Consider the following 16,947-nt stretch of genomic DNA (forward strand, 5'->3'; position numbering starts at 1 on the left):
AAGCTTATGCCTAAAATTTGTTAGTCTTTAAGGTACCACTGTACTCTTCATTGTTTTTGTGGATACAGACTAACACGGCTACCCCTCTGATACTTCTGGTATGAAATTTCTCATGCTTTGACTTTCTTGAAGCAATATGATTACAAAACAACCGATTGTGCAATAACAGAATTATGGACTTTTGAAACTGTGACATCAAGCATACAGGTGCATTTATTTTATTTCACTTCAGAGACTAGCACTGAGGTGTCTCTCTCTGAATATTTTAGGGGTATCTTTTTTTAAGTGCCCACATTGTGATAACACCTGCATGTTTTTGGATATATTTTCTTTACATAATGATTATGGCTGGAATTGTCAAAGGAGCCTATGGGAGTGAGGTGCCCAATTCCCAATGGCTGTTTTGAAAATCCCAGCATAAAACATTATAATGTATATTAAAGATGAAGATTACAAATATCAAGTCTCAGAAGTCAGCAAATATGAGAGTTAAGAGTGAGTTTAACGCTTCCCATTTCTGGATGTATACTATAATACATCCTTTAATCACATGGTCACATACTATTTCTCAAATAATGCAGTATAATACTATACAGTTTCTTCTACAACCTTACGTACATGTTGGTAGCATGTTCTAATATTTTGTACTACTTTGTGAATGTCAGCAAGGTCCTTGACCGTCACTTATATAAGCAATACTACAAATTAGTAGCATACCATAGTTGAAGCAAAACATAAGGCAGTAGTGAAGTGCATTATCTGTTGGCATATAAAAGGTTTGCAAGTGTAACATTAATTGTTTCAGTAACTACTGTAATTAGATTGTAAATTAGTTGGGGCAAAGACTGTTCCTTGCTGTGTTTCTATACAGCACCTAACACAATGGGACCCTAATCTCAGCTGGCGTCCAGAGACATCACTGTAGCATCACTGATTAAGTATAGTATGTCACGTTTTATTGTAAAGACATGATTATTTTTAATTCAATTGAATACTTAGGGTGAAATCCTGTCTCTCTCTCTCTCTCTTTCTCAGATGTTAATAGGACTGTTTTCTTTAGTGGAAACAGGATCTTATCTTTAGCTTCTGAAAACATATATTTTTATATGTGTTTATGGAGAAAATTAGTTTCCAAATTATTTCTACTTGTGAATTTAGAAATATGTCAATAATTTGCAAAGCCGAGGTGAACAAGCACAGTTTACATATGCAACAAATTCTTATCTGAAATTAAATAAATTTTCACGCCATTTTTAAAAGCATGCACCCAGTACTTGGTGAAAATAATACTTGAATTTTATTAAGGCAGTTTGAGGATAGGTCACATTAATTATATAAATTAGCTATTTCTTCATGTACACAATCAAATAAGAAATCATAAATGAATATTTACTATTGCCAGAGCTCTATAAATGTCATTCATTGATAAAAGCAGCAAAGAGTCCTGTGGCACCTTATAGACCAACAGACGTATTGGAGCATGAGCTTTCATGGGTGAATCCCCACACCGTCGGATGCATGTAGTGGGGATTCACCCATGAAAGCTCATGCTCCAATACGTCTGTTAGTCTATAAGGTGCCACAGGACTCTTTGCTGCTTTTACAGATCTAGACTAACACAGCGACCCCTCTGATACTTGACATTCATTGATAAATAGATTGTGAGATACTACAGTAATAAATTACTGTTCAGAGGTATATCTGCCTGTACAGGGAAAATATCCTGTTGAACATATATAGTACATGTTCAGTGAAAAAATAGTAAATGGCATAATACCATATAGAGAGAATGTTTTCCATTAAGCACAATATACTGGGCCATTCCAATAATGAGGATGAAATCAGTGAAACCATACAAGAATGAAAGAAGTGTATTGCAAGATGCTTTACGTGTGTATATAAAGTTGTAGAAAAAAAAGTGTCTATTATATTGTAATGAATAACAGTACGAGATGACCATGTCATTAGCACGTGGGCCGATTGAACGTTGTAGATACAACCATAACTCTGGCATTTCCTCACTGCTGAGTTTTTAAATTCATAATCTTATGTCCACGTAATTGGATTTTAAGTCCAAAGCCACTGGTGACACTGCTCCCCCAGCTCTGTTTGACCCTCTAAGGCACTGGTACTTGAGACTCTCCCACTGGAGCTGGGCACATAACTGCTTTTTTGCTTTTTTGGCTGTTTCAGAAGTGTGATGAAAAATTTGTTTTGGGTTGAACTGAACACACAAATTTTGGAAACTTTCAACAAGTCTAAAAGTTTAGTTTCAAGTGAAACAAAACATTTCATTTTGATTTTGAGCATTTTAAGCACTTGAGTTTTTAATAAAACCACAGAAAGAAAGGTTCTAAATGAAAAGTCGTTTCAAAGCTAAAAATCAAAACATTTCATTTAATAATGTTGAAATTTTGAATTTCTTGGAATCTTTTGTTTGTTTCTAAACAAACAGCTTGTCAAAACTGCATGAATTTGTGAAAGATTTCAGTGTTGCCAAACTTGCATTTTTTAACAAAAAAAAAAAATTGTTGATTGAAAAATTTCATCCAGTTCTACCCCTCCGTCCTTTGTACACACTCCATCTGCCAGTAACTCACCCCTGGAATCTTGTAGTCACTTCCTCTTCACAGGGGTCAGGAAGTGACCCTTCTTTCAGCAGCTGGATCTTCTGACTTTGTATGCTACTTCTGCCTGGATGTCCAGTGCCCTTCCTCTGAGCTTCCTGAGCCAACGTCAGTCCACAGCATTTTTTTCCTGTCTGTTTCTGTAGTTTTTTATCATTCTCGGCAAGTTGACCTTAGCACACCAGCTCTTTTTCAAGGCCAAACAGCTCGTTTGCGCCAAGCACCTTCACCACTTCTTTGAGGTTCTTTCTTCCATTGCTTTTTAGTGCTTTTTGGTGGAGAAGTGTCCAGTTCTCTTCTTCACTAAAAGGGTTTTGTTTTGTTTTTTTCCCTGAAGAAGACTGGGTTTAAAGGTTTGTGTTTCTTTTGACACCAAGTCAGTAGGTTTTGCTGTCATTAAAATGACCCTGTCTGACTGCATGTTTTTCCATTATGACCTGGCTGGCCTACAGCTAGAAGGTCTTGTACCATCAGAGACAGGACACTTCAATTGCCAGCTTCAGACCTGTTTCAATTCAGATTACATAGAAAGCACCCATATGGTCCACCCCACTTTACAAAGGGTTATTAGTGCCAGGATTGGCTTGTAGGAGGAATGTCATCATTCAGTGCTGCAGATCCTGTCCCCAAGATGTGTGCGGATCACAGACTCTCCGGCTCCTTTCAGTTTGGTTCCTTTTTGGAATGTTTCTTACAGGAGTTGGCTTTTGTTTTATGGAGGACACATCCATTTCAGGCTTCCTATCTGTTGCTCTTGGCAAGTATCTTCTCCCCACTTTCTTTGCAGTTTGGGCCTATCTTTTTACTAGTCATGCTGCCTGATGCTTCACTTACTGTTTCTTTTCTTGTTTGGAAAACACCCCTTTGAGCTGTTCAGCTCCGTAAGTCAGAATCCTATGCTGACGACATCTCTAAAGAATGGAAAAATACTTTTCTGTAATTCTGACTTTCAGAAGAACTTTCATTGAATTTTATATCTTCATCCACCTCCACTGCCCTCCCAGATTGTGGGGTCAAGGGTTCTATTTTGTGGGTGGCATGTTATCTTTTAGGCAAGATTATTTGTTCATCCTTGGGAATGGTTTGTTTCCTGTTTTGAGAATTTGGCATTTACCTACATAGAAAAACCTTCCCCGCGTAATTCTAAACTGGTTGGACATTTCTAGGGAATGAGGTCCTGGCAGTTTGAGAGTTCAAAGTGTTGCGGAAGCTTTTGTTCAAGTACTAGTGCCTGAGAGCAAAGCATCGTAAACTTCCTGTCCTGAATGTAGATACATCTTGACAGGAGCAGAAGGGCAGATAAGAAATTTCTCTTCCACATTTTTTCAAGAGGGAAAAATAACAGGGGGGTGGTGGAGAAATGGTGAAGTTAGAGTAGCTGAAAAAATCCTTTGCAGTGAGCTTAGAAGCCCTGCAAAAGCAAGATGACTTCCTCCTCCTGTGGAGCATCTAAACTGTGCTGGAACACAAAGATTTCAAACTATAATGCATTTCTGCAGTGATATGTCCACCATATTAACTAACTGTGACAATAGATAGTATCATAGATGCCAGCATTAGCAAATGCTACTGCACGTGCATGAAATCAAGTTCTTAAGTACTTGTAACTCACTGTATTTTTTTTTTGTTTATAGCTTTTTAAACCATGAAAGGGTCTAATCATCAGTAGGAAGGAACCATCCTGAATGTTTTAAATTGTATAGTTCAGCTATATTTGAGTGAGGTGAGCAGAAAAGCATCTAAACATTTAAGTGGGACAATTGCCTTTTCTTTCACCTCTCCATAACTCAAAAATGATTGCATTTATTATACTAGACTTTCAAAATAAAATTAAATAAAAAACCTGGGCTGAGACTAAGAACAGAAAACATTTGCCCTAAAGAGTATTTTTCAGATAGTTATGAACAAGTGAAAAGAGGATTATAAAGCAAATCTCAACTTAACTTTAATTCTAGCGAGAGCTACCAGTTCTGCTATAATAATTTGAGGATACTTTGGTTTTTTTGAGGTAATAACTGTATCCTGGACCGCCGTTTTTATACAGCATGTTTTTGCTTTAAATTATTTAGTAACTACTATCAGACTCATTGACAATTCTGTTTCAGTCTGGGTATACCAGCTGGATCCTCAGCTTGTTGTAAATCAGTACAGCTCAATAGAAGTCAATGTAGCTATGTTTATTTACACCAGCTCAGGATCTGATTCATTATTATGATTATAGCAGGAGCAGAATTGACATCTTTAGTTCAGATTTCTCTTTTAATCCTGTTTTCATTCTCTGAAAACTTTGCAGAGGTTTCAGATTGAAATTTTGCAGTATTGGTCTCTGCCCAAAGTTGGTTTAAAAAAAAAATTTGATGGGAGAGAACCAGTTCAGCTGTTTGAGAATGGAAATAAAACACTTTTCCTATTGTATATATTTTAACAACTTATTTTAGAACAGCTCTACTGCTGAAATGACTGGTTGTGGAAAACTGAAATTTGACAGTCTAATAATTCCTCCTTGAGGAGAAACTGCATTTCTGGTATTGGAGGAAATTGATTTGACCAAATTATCTGGCTTTGAAAATTACGTACCAAGCACATGCTGTAGATTTTTTTAGCCAAGTTAAATGCATTGATACAGATTTGGTGAAGTCAGAAACTTTACATACTAGATCTCAGCCCAAAGATGATTTGGCGATGGGTATTGTTTTGGCTTTCATTCATTAAACCGTTTTGAGTTACACAAACAGGGAAATCCTATTTTTCCTGTTTAAAATAACTGTAACTTTTCTGCACATGTATAACTCAGAAACGGCTGAACTTTAAAATTTCATAGGTGGCTTTTTTCTTGCTAAGTTTGAAACTACAGTAACAAATTATTAAAAATTGCTTTTGCACATGCATAGTTCTCAGTTTTCATTGGGTTTATTTATGTTGTTAACTATGGACTCCAGAATGATGTGTTGCAGAATTCCACTGTGTCACAGCTAGTTTTTCCTTTTGTGACAGAATGGTGTCATGTCAAATCTATACAATTTGTGAAGAAATACAGTTGTAGGACTTTGTAGTTCCGTAGATGACTTTGTGTATTTCTACTCAGGTGCTTCAGTTTACTGCAGTGTGCAGACTTTATTACATATTTTATTATTTTTAAAATAATTACAAATATGTATAAATATCTTCTTTCCTATCAGTCAGAAAGACTTTGACAAAGTCCCGTACCAAAGGCTCTTGAGTGAAGTAAGTAGTTATGGGAGAAGAGGGAAGGTCCTCTCCTGGATCAGTAACTGCTTAAAAGACAGGAAACAAAGGATAGGAATAGATAGTCAGTTTTCACAGTGGAGAGAGGTAAATAGCTGGGTCCCCCAAGGATCTGTACTGAGACCAGTGCTGTTCAACATATTCATAAAGGATCTGGAAAAGAGGGTAAACAGTGAGGTGGCAAAGTTTGCAGACAATACAAAATTACTCTAGATAGTTAAGTCCAAAGCTGACTTGCTAAGAGCTACAAAGGGATTTCACTAAACTGGATGACTGGGCAACAAAATAGCAGATGAAAATCAGTGTTGGTAAGTGCAAAGTAATGCAAATTGGAAAACATAATCCAAACTATACATACAAAATGATGGGATCTAAATTAGCTGTTACCTCTCAAGAAAAAGATCTTGGAGTCATTGTGGATAGTTCTCTGAAGACATCTGCTCAATGTAAAATAGCAGTCAAAAAGCTAACAATGTTAGGAGCCATTAAAAAAGGGATAGGTTAATAAGACAGAAAATATCCGTATGCCACTATACAAATCCATGGTATGCCCACATCTTGAATATTGCGTGCAGTTCTGGTTGCCCCATCTCAGAAACAAACAAACAACCTACTAGAACAGGGTTTCTCAAACAGGGGTCGCCGCTTGTGTAGGGAAAGCCCCTGGCGGGCTGGGCTGGTGTGTTTACCTGCCCTGTCCACAGGGCTGGCTGATGGTGGCTCCCACTGGCCGTGGATCGCTGCTCTGGGCCAATTGGAGCCGCGATGTGCCGGACTTGTGGACGGGGCAGGTAAACACACCGGCCCAGCCCGCCAGGGGCTTTCCCTACACAAGTGGTGACCCCTGTTTGAGAAACCCTGTTCTAGAATTTGAAAAGGCACAGAGAATGGCAACAAAAATGATTAGGGGTATGAAACAGCTTCCATAAGGGAACGATTAAAAAGTCTGGGAGTGTTCAGCTTAGAAAAGAGACGACTAATAGGGGATATGATAGAGGCTATAAAATCATGACTGGTGTGGAGAAAGTGACTAGGGAAGTGTTATTTACCACTTCACATGACACGAGAACCAGGGGTCACCAAATGAAATTAGTAGGCAGCAGGTTTAAAACAAACACAAGGAAGTATTTCTTATCACAATGTACAGTCAACCTGTGGAATTTGTTGCCAGGGGATTTGTAAAGGCCAAAACTATAACTGGATTTAAAAAAGAATTAGTTAAGTTCACGGAGGCTAGGTCCATCAGTGGCTATTAGCCAAATGTCAGGGACGCAACCCCATGCTCCGGGTGTCCCTAAACCTCTGACTGCCAGAAGCTGGGACTGGACCACAGGGGATGGATCACTCAATAATTGCCCTGTTCTGTTCATTCCCTCTGAAGTGTCTGGCACTGGCCATTGTTGGAAGACAGGATACTGAGCTAGATGGACCATTGGTCTGACTCGGCATGGCCATTCTTATGTTCTTACATTAATCAATCACAATAAATAATCAAACAGAATTGGACAAATACAGGGGTCCACAGCCCTATATTTTTATTTATTTTTAAGAAAAAAAAAAGAAATTAACTGCAAAAAATGGTATTAATGAATTAGGGTTACCAATTTAAATATCAAAAAAGCTATGAAATGCCACTGTTAAGGTTTGCATGGTAACAAACTTGCTTTCATGGAACATGCAGAATATTTTGGATTATAATTGAAAATATAAGTTATGAAATATGGGACAATTCAACGTAGCTTTGTAAACCTAAGCATTTGCATTTCTTGAGTTTTAACAATTTTTTCAGCTTGCAGCCTTACCCGTTGCGTTCATGCAGGCCTTTGAATACAGTCGTGGTTTGTGCTGTTTCTGGTCAGTGCTTTCTTTCCATGTGTGACATTAGTGACACTGGAACTGAAGACTGCAGTGTAATGTAACCAGTTGGAGAGGGAAATCCGGATGTTTTTGTCCCATCTATTGTACAGGTCTTTCCCTCAGTGGTGTCCTCCTCCATATTGCAGATGGCCGTGCTCGCTCTCTCTCTCTGTGAATTTGGAGGCATAAGGGACTGGATTCACAAAAGAATGTAGATGCCTAACTGCCGCCTTAGGCACCTAAATCCAAGATTTTGGCACCAGTGGTGTTCACAAATGCCCTGTAGGCAGAGGGGCTGGAACAATGTGTATAGTGGGGGAGCTGAGAGCCATTGAACCAAACTGTAAACCCTGTATGTGGAGGAAACCGCTTCAAGCCAGAGGATACAGGCGCACCCCAGCCCCCCTGGTTCCAGCACCTATGCCTGTAGGCACATACGCTCACTCACTGCCTACATTTTTGCAGTCAAAGTTCCCTAGGCATCTATGTTTCTGCCTCTGCACATATGTACTGCAGCCCCACACCGGGCACCCAGACACCTAAGCCCCAGAGCGATTCACAAAAAAACAGGCGTCTTTCTACCTAACTCTACACAGATCAGCCATGGAGAGACTTGGAGCAGGGGGACTGGATCCTGGGTGAATACTTTAACCACCAGGCTGTAGAGTCATGCCTGTGTTTGCACTCTCTCTGGCCCAGTGACTCCTTCTGTATCCACAGTGGAACACTGAGACTGAGGGATCATCCCACCTCGGTGCTTAGCGCATTCATGTGCGAGGTGGGAAACCCCAGTTTAAATCCCTTTTCATCAGGCTGGGAGGCGTGGGGGGTTGAAGGTGAGCGTCGTAACCACAGGGAGGTTCTCTTCCTCCTCCTCAGCCTTCTGGCAAAAAAACCGCCTTCGGCTCCTAACTGGAGGAGATGATTCACAGCTGAGCTAGAGGGGTCTGCTCCAGCTTGGACATAGCACAGACTTCCTCGAGGGGCGGGCCTTAGGACCTACCCCGCTCTTTGGCAGCTCCCATTGGCGAGCGCGGGCAGCTCAGTGCGCTGGCTCCTATGAATCCCATTCCCAGGGGCCTGACTCCATTCATTCATTGTACAGGGAGCCCGAGTGCCAAACGCAGGTTGGGTTTAGTGTGCGGGTGCCGGGTGGTCTGTCATACCCAGGAGGTCAGACTAGGGCTGGTGGTCCCTTCTGACCTGAAACGCTATGACTCTAACTCCGGCTTCGGGAATCCCAGTGATTTTCTGAGCGTCGCAGTGCCTAAATCCCCTTGTGAATCTAGCCCAGAATATCCAGAAAAGTGACAGCACGGTATGGAGTTCTGCATCCCTTAGGGGGGCAGCATTAGCGCTACATTTTGTGTTTGTTTTTCTGTGTTTACAGCACTTGTCCAGACTCTAGGCACATCAGTGATTTCAACATTCAGTAGAAAAGGGTGGATTTACCTTTACAGATTCAGTTAATAACACTTGGGCTGTTGAGCAAACCTCACCCAGCCTTCCTGACCATCCCAGCCACAGATCCACTGGGACTGTCTGCTCTCTCACCAACAGCTTGGCTGTCTCAGAAGCTTGCATTTTTTTAAAAAAGGGAGGGGAGCTTGCACTTTCCATTAGAGCAGGGGTTCTCAAACTGGGGCTTGAGACCCCTCAGGGGATTGTGAGGTTATTATGTGGGGGATTGCGAGCTGTCAGCCTCCACCCCAAACCCTGCTTTGCCTCCAGCATTTATAATGGGTTCCCACTCAGAGGCTTGCTATGTGAAAGGGGTCACCAGTTCAAAAGTTTGAGAATCACGGCATTAGAGAACAGAGGTCCAGAGAGCCAAGGAGCCCTCGCAGAGAGTGCCCTGCAAGCAGCTCGTTCCTGTTTAAGCCAAGAGTGCTCCAGCTGGAGCACCTCTGCTGATCACTTCAGTGGTAACACCTGAGGGAGAAAAATAGCTTGAGCTGCAGCCAGCCCAAGGCTTGAAATCTGAGCAATCTCTCCCACCTAATGCACCGGGTAGCCACTCTCTCTTGACTCAGGGTTGCCTATACGTACAGTGCTGCAGCGGCACTGGTGCAGCTGTGCCGTTGTAGCGCTTAGTGAAGATGCTACCTATGCAGACGGGAGAACTTCTCCTATTGGCATAGGTACTCCACCTCCCCGAGATAGTGCTGTCTACACCAGTTCGGTCAGTATAACTGCATCACTCGGGTGTGGCTTTACCCCTCCGCGATGTGGTTATACCAACAGAAGTCTGTAGTGTAGACCAAGGCTCACTGACAGAGGGACTCGTTGGGTTGTTTGGAGCTGGTTTCTAAGCCGCTGCCTTTCTGTGCTGGGCAGGAGGAAGTGACAGGTTGTAACATTTCCATTTAAAAAGCAGCCCATTGTAACGGGTCAGAAGAGAAATGCCCTTGTTCGGAAAAGTGCAAATGAAAGCAAATCACATGTTTCTGGACGAGAGGCCTTTCACGACCGAACGCCCCAAAACAGCTGCACTTTGAGAGAGAGACCTGGTCGAGCCTCAGTCCCCTTCCCCACCTCCTGATAACAGAAGCTCAGCCTTTCCCGGCCTGCTTAATCTGGAGAGAGCCTTCAGAATGAGCCCTGCAAATGATAAGGTTCCCAGTGTGCTCCTCCCTCAGTGGGACCCCAGTACCACTGGGCCTGCTCTGCTGAGTTAGGGCTGAGTTCAGAGCCGCAGAGATCCCTGCAGTCGAGAGTTGGCATCCCCAGGGCCTGCTCTCTGCTGAATCTGCTGCATGGCGTGTGTGTGATAGAAAAAGGGGCTAGCAGAGAAGGAGGAATCTGACTGGAGGATAGAGAACGAGGAGCCAGGAATTACAAAACTCCAGCCCCCCCCATGAAACAGTTGAAGACGCTGTGTGCTGTCAAACGTTCGACAGAATGTGCTGGCAAGTCTAAGTGCAGCTCTTTCTCTTTGCAGACACTGAAGCTGCCTCAGGTGAAGGAGCCTCACAAGGCAGTAAGTACTAACTTCGCTGTGTGTGTGTGGGGAGGGGGGGATTGGCGCACGGTGTGTGTGAGCGCATGGTGCGATGGCTGTGGGCATGTTCCTGGACAGGTGTTTTACCTCACAGCAGGTGAACATCTCTTCCCATTCTGTTGAGTGATACATCTCGGCTCGCTTGCGGTGTGTTCCAGCTCTCACTGCGGTACTGGCATTGCAGAGTTTACATCTAGCTTGTTACTCTCCTCCCGTTGCCCTGAGTTTGTGTATCCGAGATCTTTTATGTGATGTCGGCTACTTATGCAGATCAGAAGAGAGACATGGAGGGGCTGTGTTCAGCATTGCAGTCAGTCACTTGACCATTCTCTAACTTTAAAAAAGGTGCAGGTGAGTTGGATTGGAAAGTGACAGAAGGGGATGACATCATCCCCTTTGTGAGAGGCCTGTAGTCCCCTATGAATTAAAATGGTACCAATTTATGACAACACTCAATTGTCCAGACAGCCCCTGGGTCTTTGTTTCAATCATGCCGATCCCTGTATCTGTCCTGATCTCTTGTGCCGGTGTGGGAGATCCACTTTGCTAAACTGCATTCACTGCACTTTTCCACAGTGTACCACAAGAGGGCACCTTCCACTGTGCTAATGAGAAGCTGCGTTTGATGAGAGTTCTAAGAGCAGCGCAGGAAAGGTGCTTTCCTGTTTGTGGTAGATGCATAAAGCCAACCGAGCATCCCCTTTGTTCCCCTAGTGTTCTTATTTCTCTCTCTCGCTCCCCATGTACGGAGGGTATAACTTAGTTCTGTGAATGCAAGTTTAACTCTATTGATTTCCCCTGGGGCTTTGCTGCTGCGTGACCTCTCGGACAGTTCTGACATTTGAGGTGGTTTTGTCATGCACCCTTTTAAGCACCTTGAGTGGTGCCAAGTTTGTAGGGGGAGCAGCGCCCCAAGGAAATGGTGACATCTCAGTGTATCCTGAATTCCTCCTTTCTTCCACACCCTCCCCAGTGTTCTGGCATGGTGTCATACGGAGATTGGATGGCAATCGCGTTGCACGGTCATTCGTGACCAAAGCAGTGAGCAGTATAAATTGACTCCCAGTTTGTAAAACACTCTTCCTGACTGGGAACATACGCAGTGTTTCCAACTCTTAAGAATTTGTCAAGAGTCTTGAATTATTTAGTGTTTTTTCTGAAAGCCACAGCTTGTGGAGGCGTGTCATTCAGTGAGACTCTCAGCTTTCATTTAAAAAGAGAAGCAAGTTTCCAGCCATCGTAGTTGTAGAAAATGTCGTGCTTTTTTGAGGCCTCACTCGTGGTACTTGAATGCTTGAGGCTGCCGCCACGGGGCCCTCCAGGGACCGGTATGGGTTTCTTAGACTTACTCTTCCTGAGTGACTCAGGGGTGTTATTTACCAGGTGTCTCCCTCTCCCATTCACAGTGAGCTCTTAGCTCAGTAATTTCTTCTTTCATTCTTCAGTAGCTTCTCTGCAGCCCTCTGGTGCTGCCCTTTGTCCTGGGTGATCCCCCAGTGTCTTTCCAGCCTCTTATGCTTGTGCTGAATTCTGGCATGGAGAACAGCAGGCCCTGCTGCATTTTGGCAATTCTCTCTTTTGTTTTTGTTTTTTTAAATGTCACCGGTTTAGTTATTCAGCCACGTGACTTGGCCAGCAGACCCTTCTGTGTTTCCTGCAGTGCTTCGGAAACTCCCGTTACATGTTATGTGGGCAGGCTTTTGTATGCTGCACTTTTTGTGAATTAAAATCCCACGTTTTTTATCTGTGAAGTCAGAGGACATAGGGTATAGGAAGGCAGGACACCTGATGACAGCGAGGGAAGGAAAACCAGAAACGAAGGAGAAACTGGAGGGTTTTAGTTGCATTAAATTATTTGGTGCTCCACATACAGTTTCCATTTGTCATGGAAACTATCTTTTCAGCTGAATATTAAGCTGTTCAGCTGGGGCTGCTGTTGGTAAATTCACATGGTTCTAATTTCTGATAAAACTTTCCTTCCTCTTCCTCCTTGTTGCTATAATAAAGCTCCTCAGCTTTGTCATTGTCTCCCTTGTGGATGAATTGAAGCCCTGAGCAATACTGGTCTTCTCTGGATTTTCTCCGTTTCCCTCTCAATGGCCTTCTTGTTTCCTTGTCAGTCTGTTTGCTTCTTATTTATTTTAAGAACTTCTTATTTATCTTTCCTTCCTTGCTATTTTTGCTTTGCTCGCTGCTCCAGTCCCATCCCTCGTGACCCAGTTTGGATCTTTACTTCCTTTATATTAACAGTCTTCCTTATTGTTTAAATCTTCCTTTGCTATTTTTACCTCATTGGCTACTCTAGCCGTTTGGGTTTCCTTATTCGTTGATTCTCTAGACACGGCTCATCCTCTTCCTTCCCAGTGCCTCAAGATTTCAGGGCGCAGTAAGCTGTTGTTTTCTCTCACCTTGTGAGAGCTTTCTGCTTTCCCACAAGTACCCAACCTGCAGGAGTCCAGGGGTGCAATTCACATGCACCTTAAACTGTTCATGGGAATCCTCCTTTATGCAGCCAGAGGGCCTGCAGTACCAGCTCAAATAACCAAGGAGAAGCATCTCTCACTCAGAAATGCCAACCCCATCACAAGTCCCTTCCCTCCTGCTGTAAAGGTTTTATTTGTACTGATTATTTTTTGTGGTGACTCTCTGGAGCCAGTTGTCATTCATGCCAGCAAATTCCATGTGAAGTGTTCTCAGGAAGGGGACTCGAGTGAAATGCTCCCTCTCAGCAGAGGACCCTGATGTGAACAGCCCACCCTCCTAGGATCTGGTTTTGAGCTGCAGTTTGTCTGCTTGCTTTGTTGTGTTATCAGTATGGTAAATGAAGCCGGGAAGCAGTGTGCCGCCCCTTGGTGTGCTGGGGGGGAGATCAGAACACTGGAGGAGGAAGTTCTGGAAGTTCTTCATGGGAAGGCAGGGGATGGGATACAGCTGAAACCAGTTAGCCTGCTTGCAGTCAACCTTAGGAAGAGAAGTATGTGGTTAGAACTCCCGCCTGGAAAGAGCTCTGAAGACTCCCTTGTGGGTGAAGTGGTTGGACTCTTTGGAGGATTATTCCTGTTAAAAAGACTACACCTCGCTTTGGGGTTCTAAGATCCACTAGTAATCTCTGGGACTGGCATGTCAACTGCCTGATTTGACTCGGGTTCTCCTCTTAAAGGGACAAAGGCCAAAGTTTTGAGGTGGAAGTGGTCTTGGGAAGGCATTAGAGAGTTACTTCCTCCCGGGAGTTCCCGGGGCAGAGAGGACAGTGTTGTTGGTGGATCTCAGACCCAACAGGGTTAAAGTGTTAATAAAACCCTTGTACAACTATTATAACATTCAACAATTGTGTTCTAGGAAAAAAAGTTTTAAAGAATTCTGTGTTTCACAGTTCTTCATCACAGGTGGCACTGGTAGTGACCCCGGTATTTAGGTTACCTCATACTTTCCATTATACACATTCAGCAGAGAGACGGCCTTTGGGCTAGAGGAGTCCCTTCTCTTTGTCTATGAAATTCCATTCCTGTAAACTGTTCATGATCCCCATTTCCCCTCTGCCACTTTGCATTCCACAGGGAAACACTGGCACCCTGCAAGAAACCTGCAAATGAATGTCCCAAGAGCTGGGGTGTCACAAATGCCAACCAGGAGCCCCACGCACTGTACTGAGAACTTCTGGGAGCTGCTGAACTAGCTGTAGCTGCAGGGATTGGGGATAGGGCCGGGATAGGCTCCTTGCTCACTGCCAGCCAAACCCATTACCTGGAACATGGCCCAGGGTCCTTTCCCCACCTTAGTGAGAAGGGAGTTGGGCTGGGCCAGGGCCTCTTCTATCAACCACACCCTGGACCCAGCACGTGGTGCCATTGACTTCCTCATCTGAGAGAACAGCTTTCTGCTGCTAACAGCTAGTGTAGTTAAGTCCTGTAGCTTAGGTAGCAGCAGTCTGTACGCTGGTGCTGCAAGGTGCCTGGTTCAGCTAATGGTGCATGATGTGACGGCTGGTAAAGTTTTGTGTAATTTTTTGTTTTTATCTTTTTTCCTTCCAGAAAAGGCATAGGAGGAAATTACATACAAAAACCCAGTATTAAAAGGAGGTATATTTAGGTTGAAAAGTCAAGCACTTGAAAGTGAGCCAATGCCCGTTTTATGGTTGCCCAGGCAATCTTAATTCAGTCCCCATCTGTCTGAATTATGGAACAGTCTTTAATTCCATGCCCACATACTGGTTTTTCCAAACCTGCCTCGTTCAGTGCACAAGATGGACACACAAGAGAGCAGAATTAGGGTTGTCCGTGCAATCAAACGTATCGTTTGCTAACTGTCAGCTGCTTATCTTTGCAAACTAAATAACAGCCATTGAATGTAGGTTGTTAAAATGTAATATGGGATTAAATATGGCATTGCCTGTCCTTGTTAGAGAAGGAGAGTCAGTTAGAGAGGGTCTTGAGTTGCTGAAGTCCTCTTCTGTTCCCTTTCATACAAAACAAGACCTACAAATCTCTCTTCTGCCTAACTGAGGTAATTCCAAAGAGCACTAGCCCACCGTAAGCGGGGGAGGCAGGGGGAATATTAAAGATCGAAAATACAATTTCTGTCTTTGCCTTCTTGATTGCAACCTAGCTGCTGGGAAATTAATCTCAGTACATGATCTTATTAGCTACTTTGAGACCTGGAAAGCTTTTACCAGTCTTGGACTAAAAGCATTTACTTCAGTAAAGCAAGGAGCTACACCAATTTTTGCTAAGTGAAAAGCTGTCCCCTTTTTTTAGCTTGCCTTTTATTAATCACAGTTGCATTAGGTGGATTTTCCTTGGTGGCTGTGCCAGGCTCTTACTAGACAGAAGGCAAAAAGAATATAGAGAAGAGAAGAAATGAGGTGGTGTTTAGGATTCAGCCAAACCTGATGGAGCTGGTGTTGCCACATGGTTTCTGTTCCTTACCTCAGTGGGTTAGAACATTTTGAGGCTCAGGGAAGCGATGGCCCGGCCGCACGATGGTAGATGTGCTCAGGAAGTAGTGTCAGCCATTACAGCAAAGTTCGCTTCCTTGAGGTGTTAACAAATCCACCAGCCAGCTGTTCTGTGGTGTCCAGAAAAACAATATAAAAAAGGAGGGGCACCTCATCCCGCTCAAATGACCTGAACATTCCACTTCCTTCCATCGCTAATAACGTACTGATCTGTTACTACAACAGTTTTGTAACTGCTGCGGGAGGCTCCAAGTCTCTCCAGTTCTCCAGCTCTGGTTCTGTTTATGAGCAACTACCTGAGTTGGGCTGCGCTATCACCGGTGGGCAGCTCCGCTCCCGGGGTGTCCCTTTCCCCATGGGAGAACGGCCTGGAGGCTTTCTCTCCCCTCCTAGCATGGAGGGACAGCTACCTGAGGGGACTGCACTGCTATTACCTTCACTGCGTCTTCCTTTTTTTCCCTAGTCCATCTGCCCCTCCCCCTTGGCTCTCACCACAGCCCTCTTCTGCGTCCATCCTCTTGCCCCGTCCCACACTGGCTCCATTTCCTCAGCCACAGTTCCCACCCACTCTACCTGCTCCTTTCCTGCTCTCCATCCTGATCTTTCCCAGACCCCATCAGCACAAATACAAATCCCACACCCTCCTCTGCCCCAGCCTTGGCCTTCCCTCCATCCTCACCCTCTCCCACACCAGTCTCCCCCACGCTCTCCACCTCTCTGGTGTCACCATTGCTAACATCACACCCACCACCTTCCTTTTTCTCTCCCTCCTGCCCTTCCCTTGCTGTCCCCGGGACACCCACTGCATCGCTAAGGAGACCGTAGCCATCCACAACCACTTCATGTTTCAGTCAGATCAAGGTTGGGTGTTGGGCTTCTCCTCCCCTCTCCTGCAGCTTCCACGCCCTCCTGCCTCCCTCTTTCTTCTCTTTTGAACAGCACTGCATCAGCCGCTCCTCTCTTCTCCCCCTCCATGTTGCTGTCATCTGCTGTTCACCTGGCTCCTCCCCAGCAGCCTTCCTCTCTGATTTCAACTCCTCGTCCTCTCTCCCTCTCCTCACAGTCTCCTCTGTGACCCACCCAGTTGAGCCCTGTCCTCGCCCTCATCTCTTCACTCACCCTGCAGCCCTAACCAAAAGGACCATTCACTTGTCTCAGTCTTTACCAAGCGCACCCCACGCCCTGTTCCTCCTCTGCCTTTCCTTGACTTCCAGTCCATTGGCACTGATGGCTTCTGACCATCTCAGCCCTCTCCGACCTGG

General features: G+C 44.1%; 1 protein-coding gene across 16 annotated transcripts in view; it reads left to right on the forward strand.

The window, feature by feature from the left end:
* The window catches only part of ZNF618 (zinc finger protein 618), a 268,840-nt gene that overhangs the window by 187,136 nt on the left and 64,757 nt on the right, over positions 1-16,947 (forward strand). For 14 of the 16 annotated variants that reach the window (XM_039506113.1, XM_039506105.1, XM_039506102.1 and 11 more), the window contains one exon: positions 10,672-10,710. The exons of the other annotated variants lie outside the window; for them this stretch is intronic. In XM_039506113.1, coding sequence (XP_039362047.1) covers positions 10,672-10,710 — 39 coding nt within the window. The remainder of the gene's footprint in view (positions 1-10,671; positions 10,711-16,947) is intronic. 16 annotated transcript variants of the gene reach the window in all.

The sequence above is a fragment of the Mauremys reevesii genome, linkage group 19, assembly GCF_016161935.1.
Source record: "Mauremys reevesii isolate NIE-2019 linkage group 19, ASM1616193v1, whole genome shotgun sequence".
Taxonomy (NCBI): domain Eukaryota; kingdom Metazoa; phylum Chordata; order Testudines; family Geoemydidae; genus Mauremys; species Mauremys reevesii.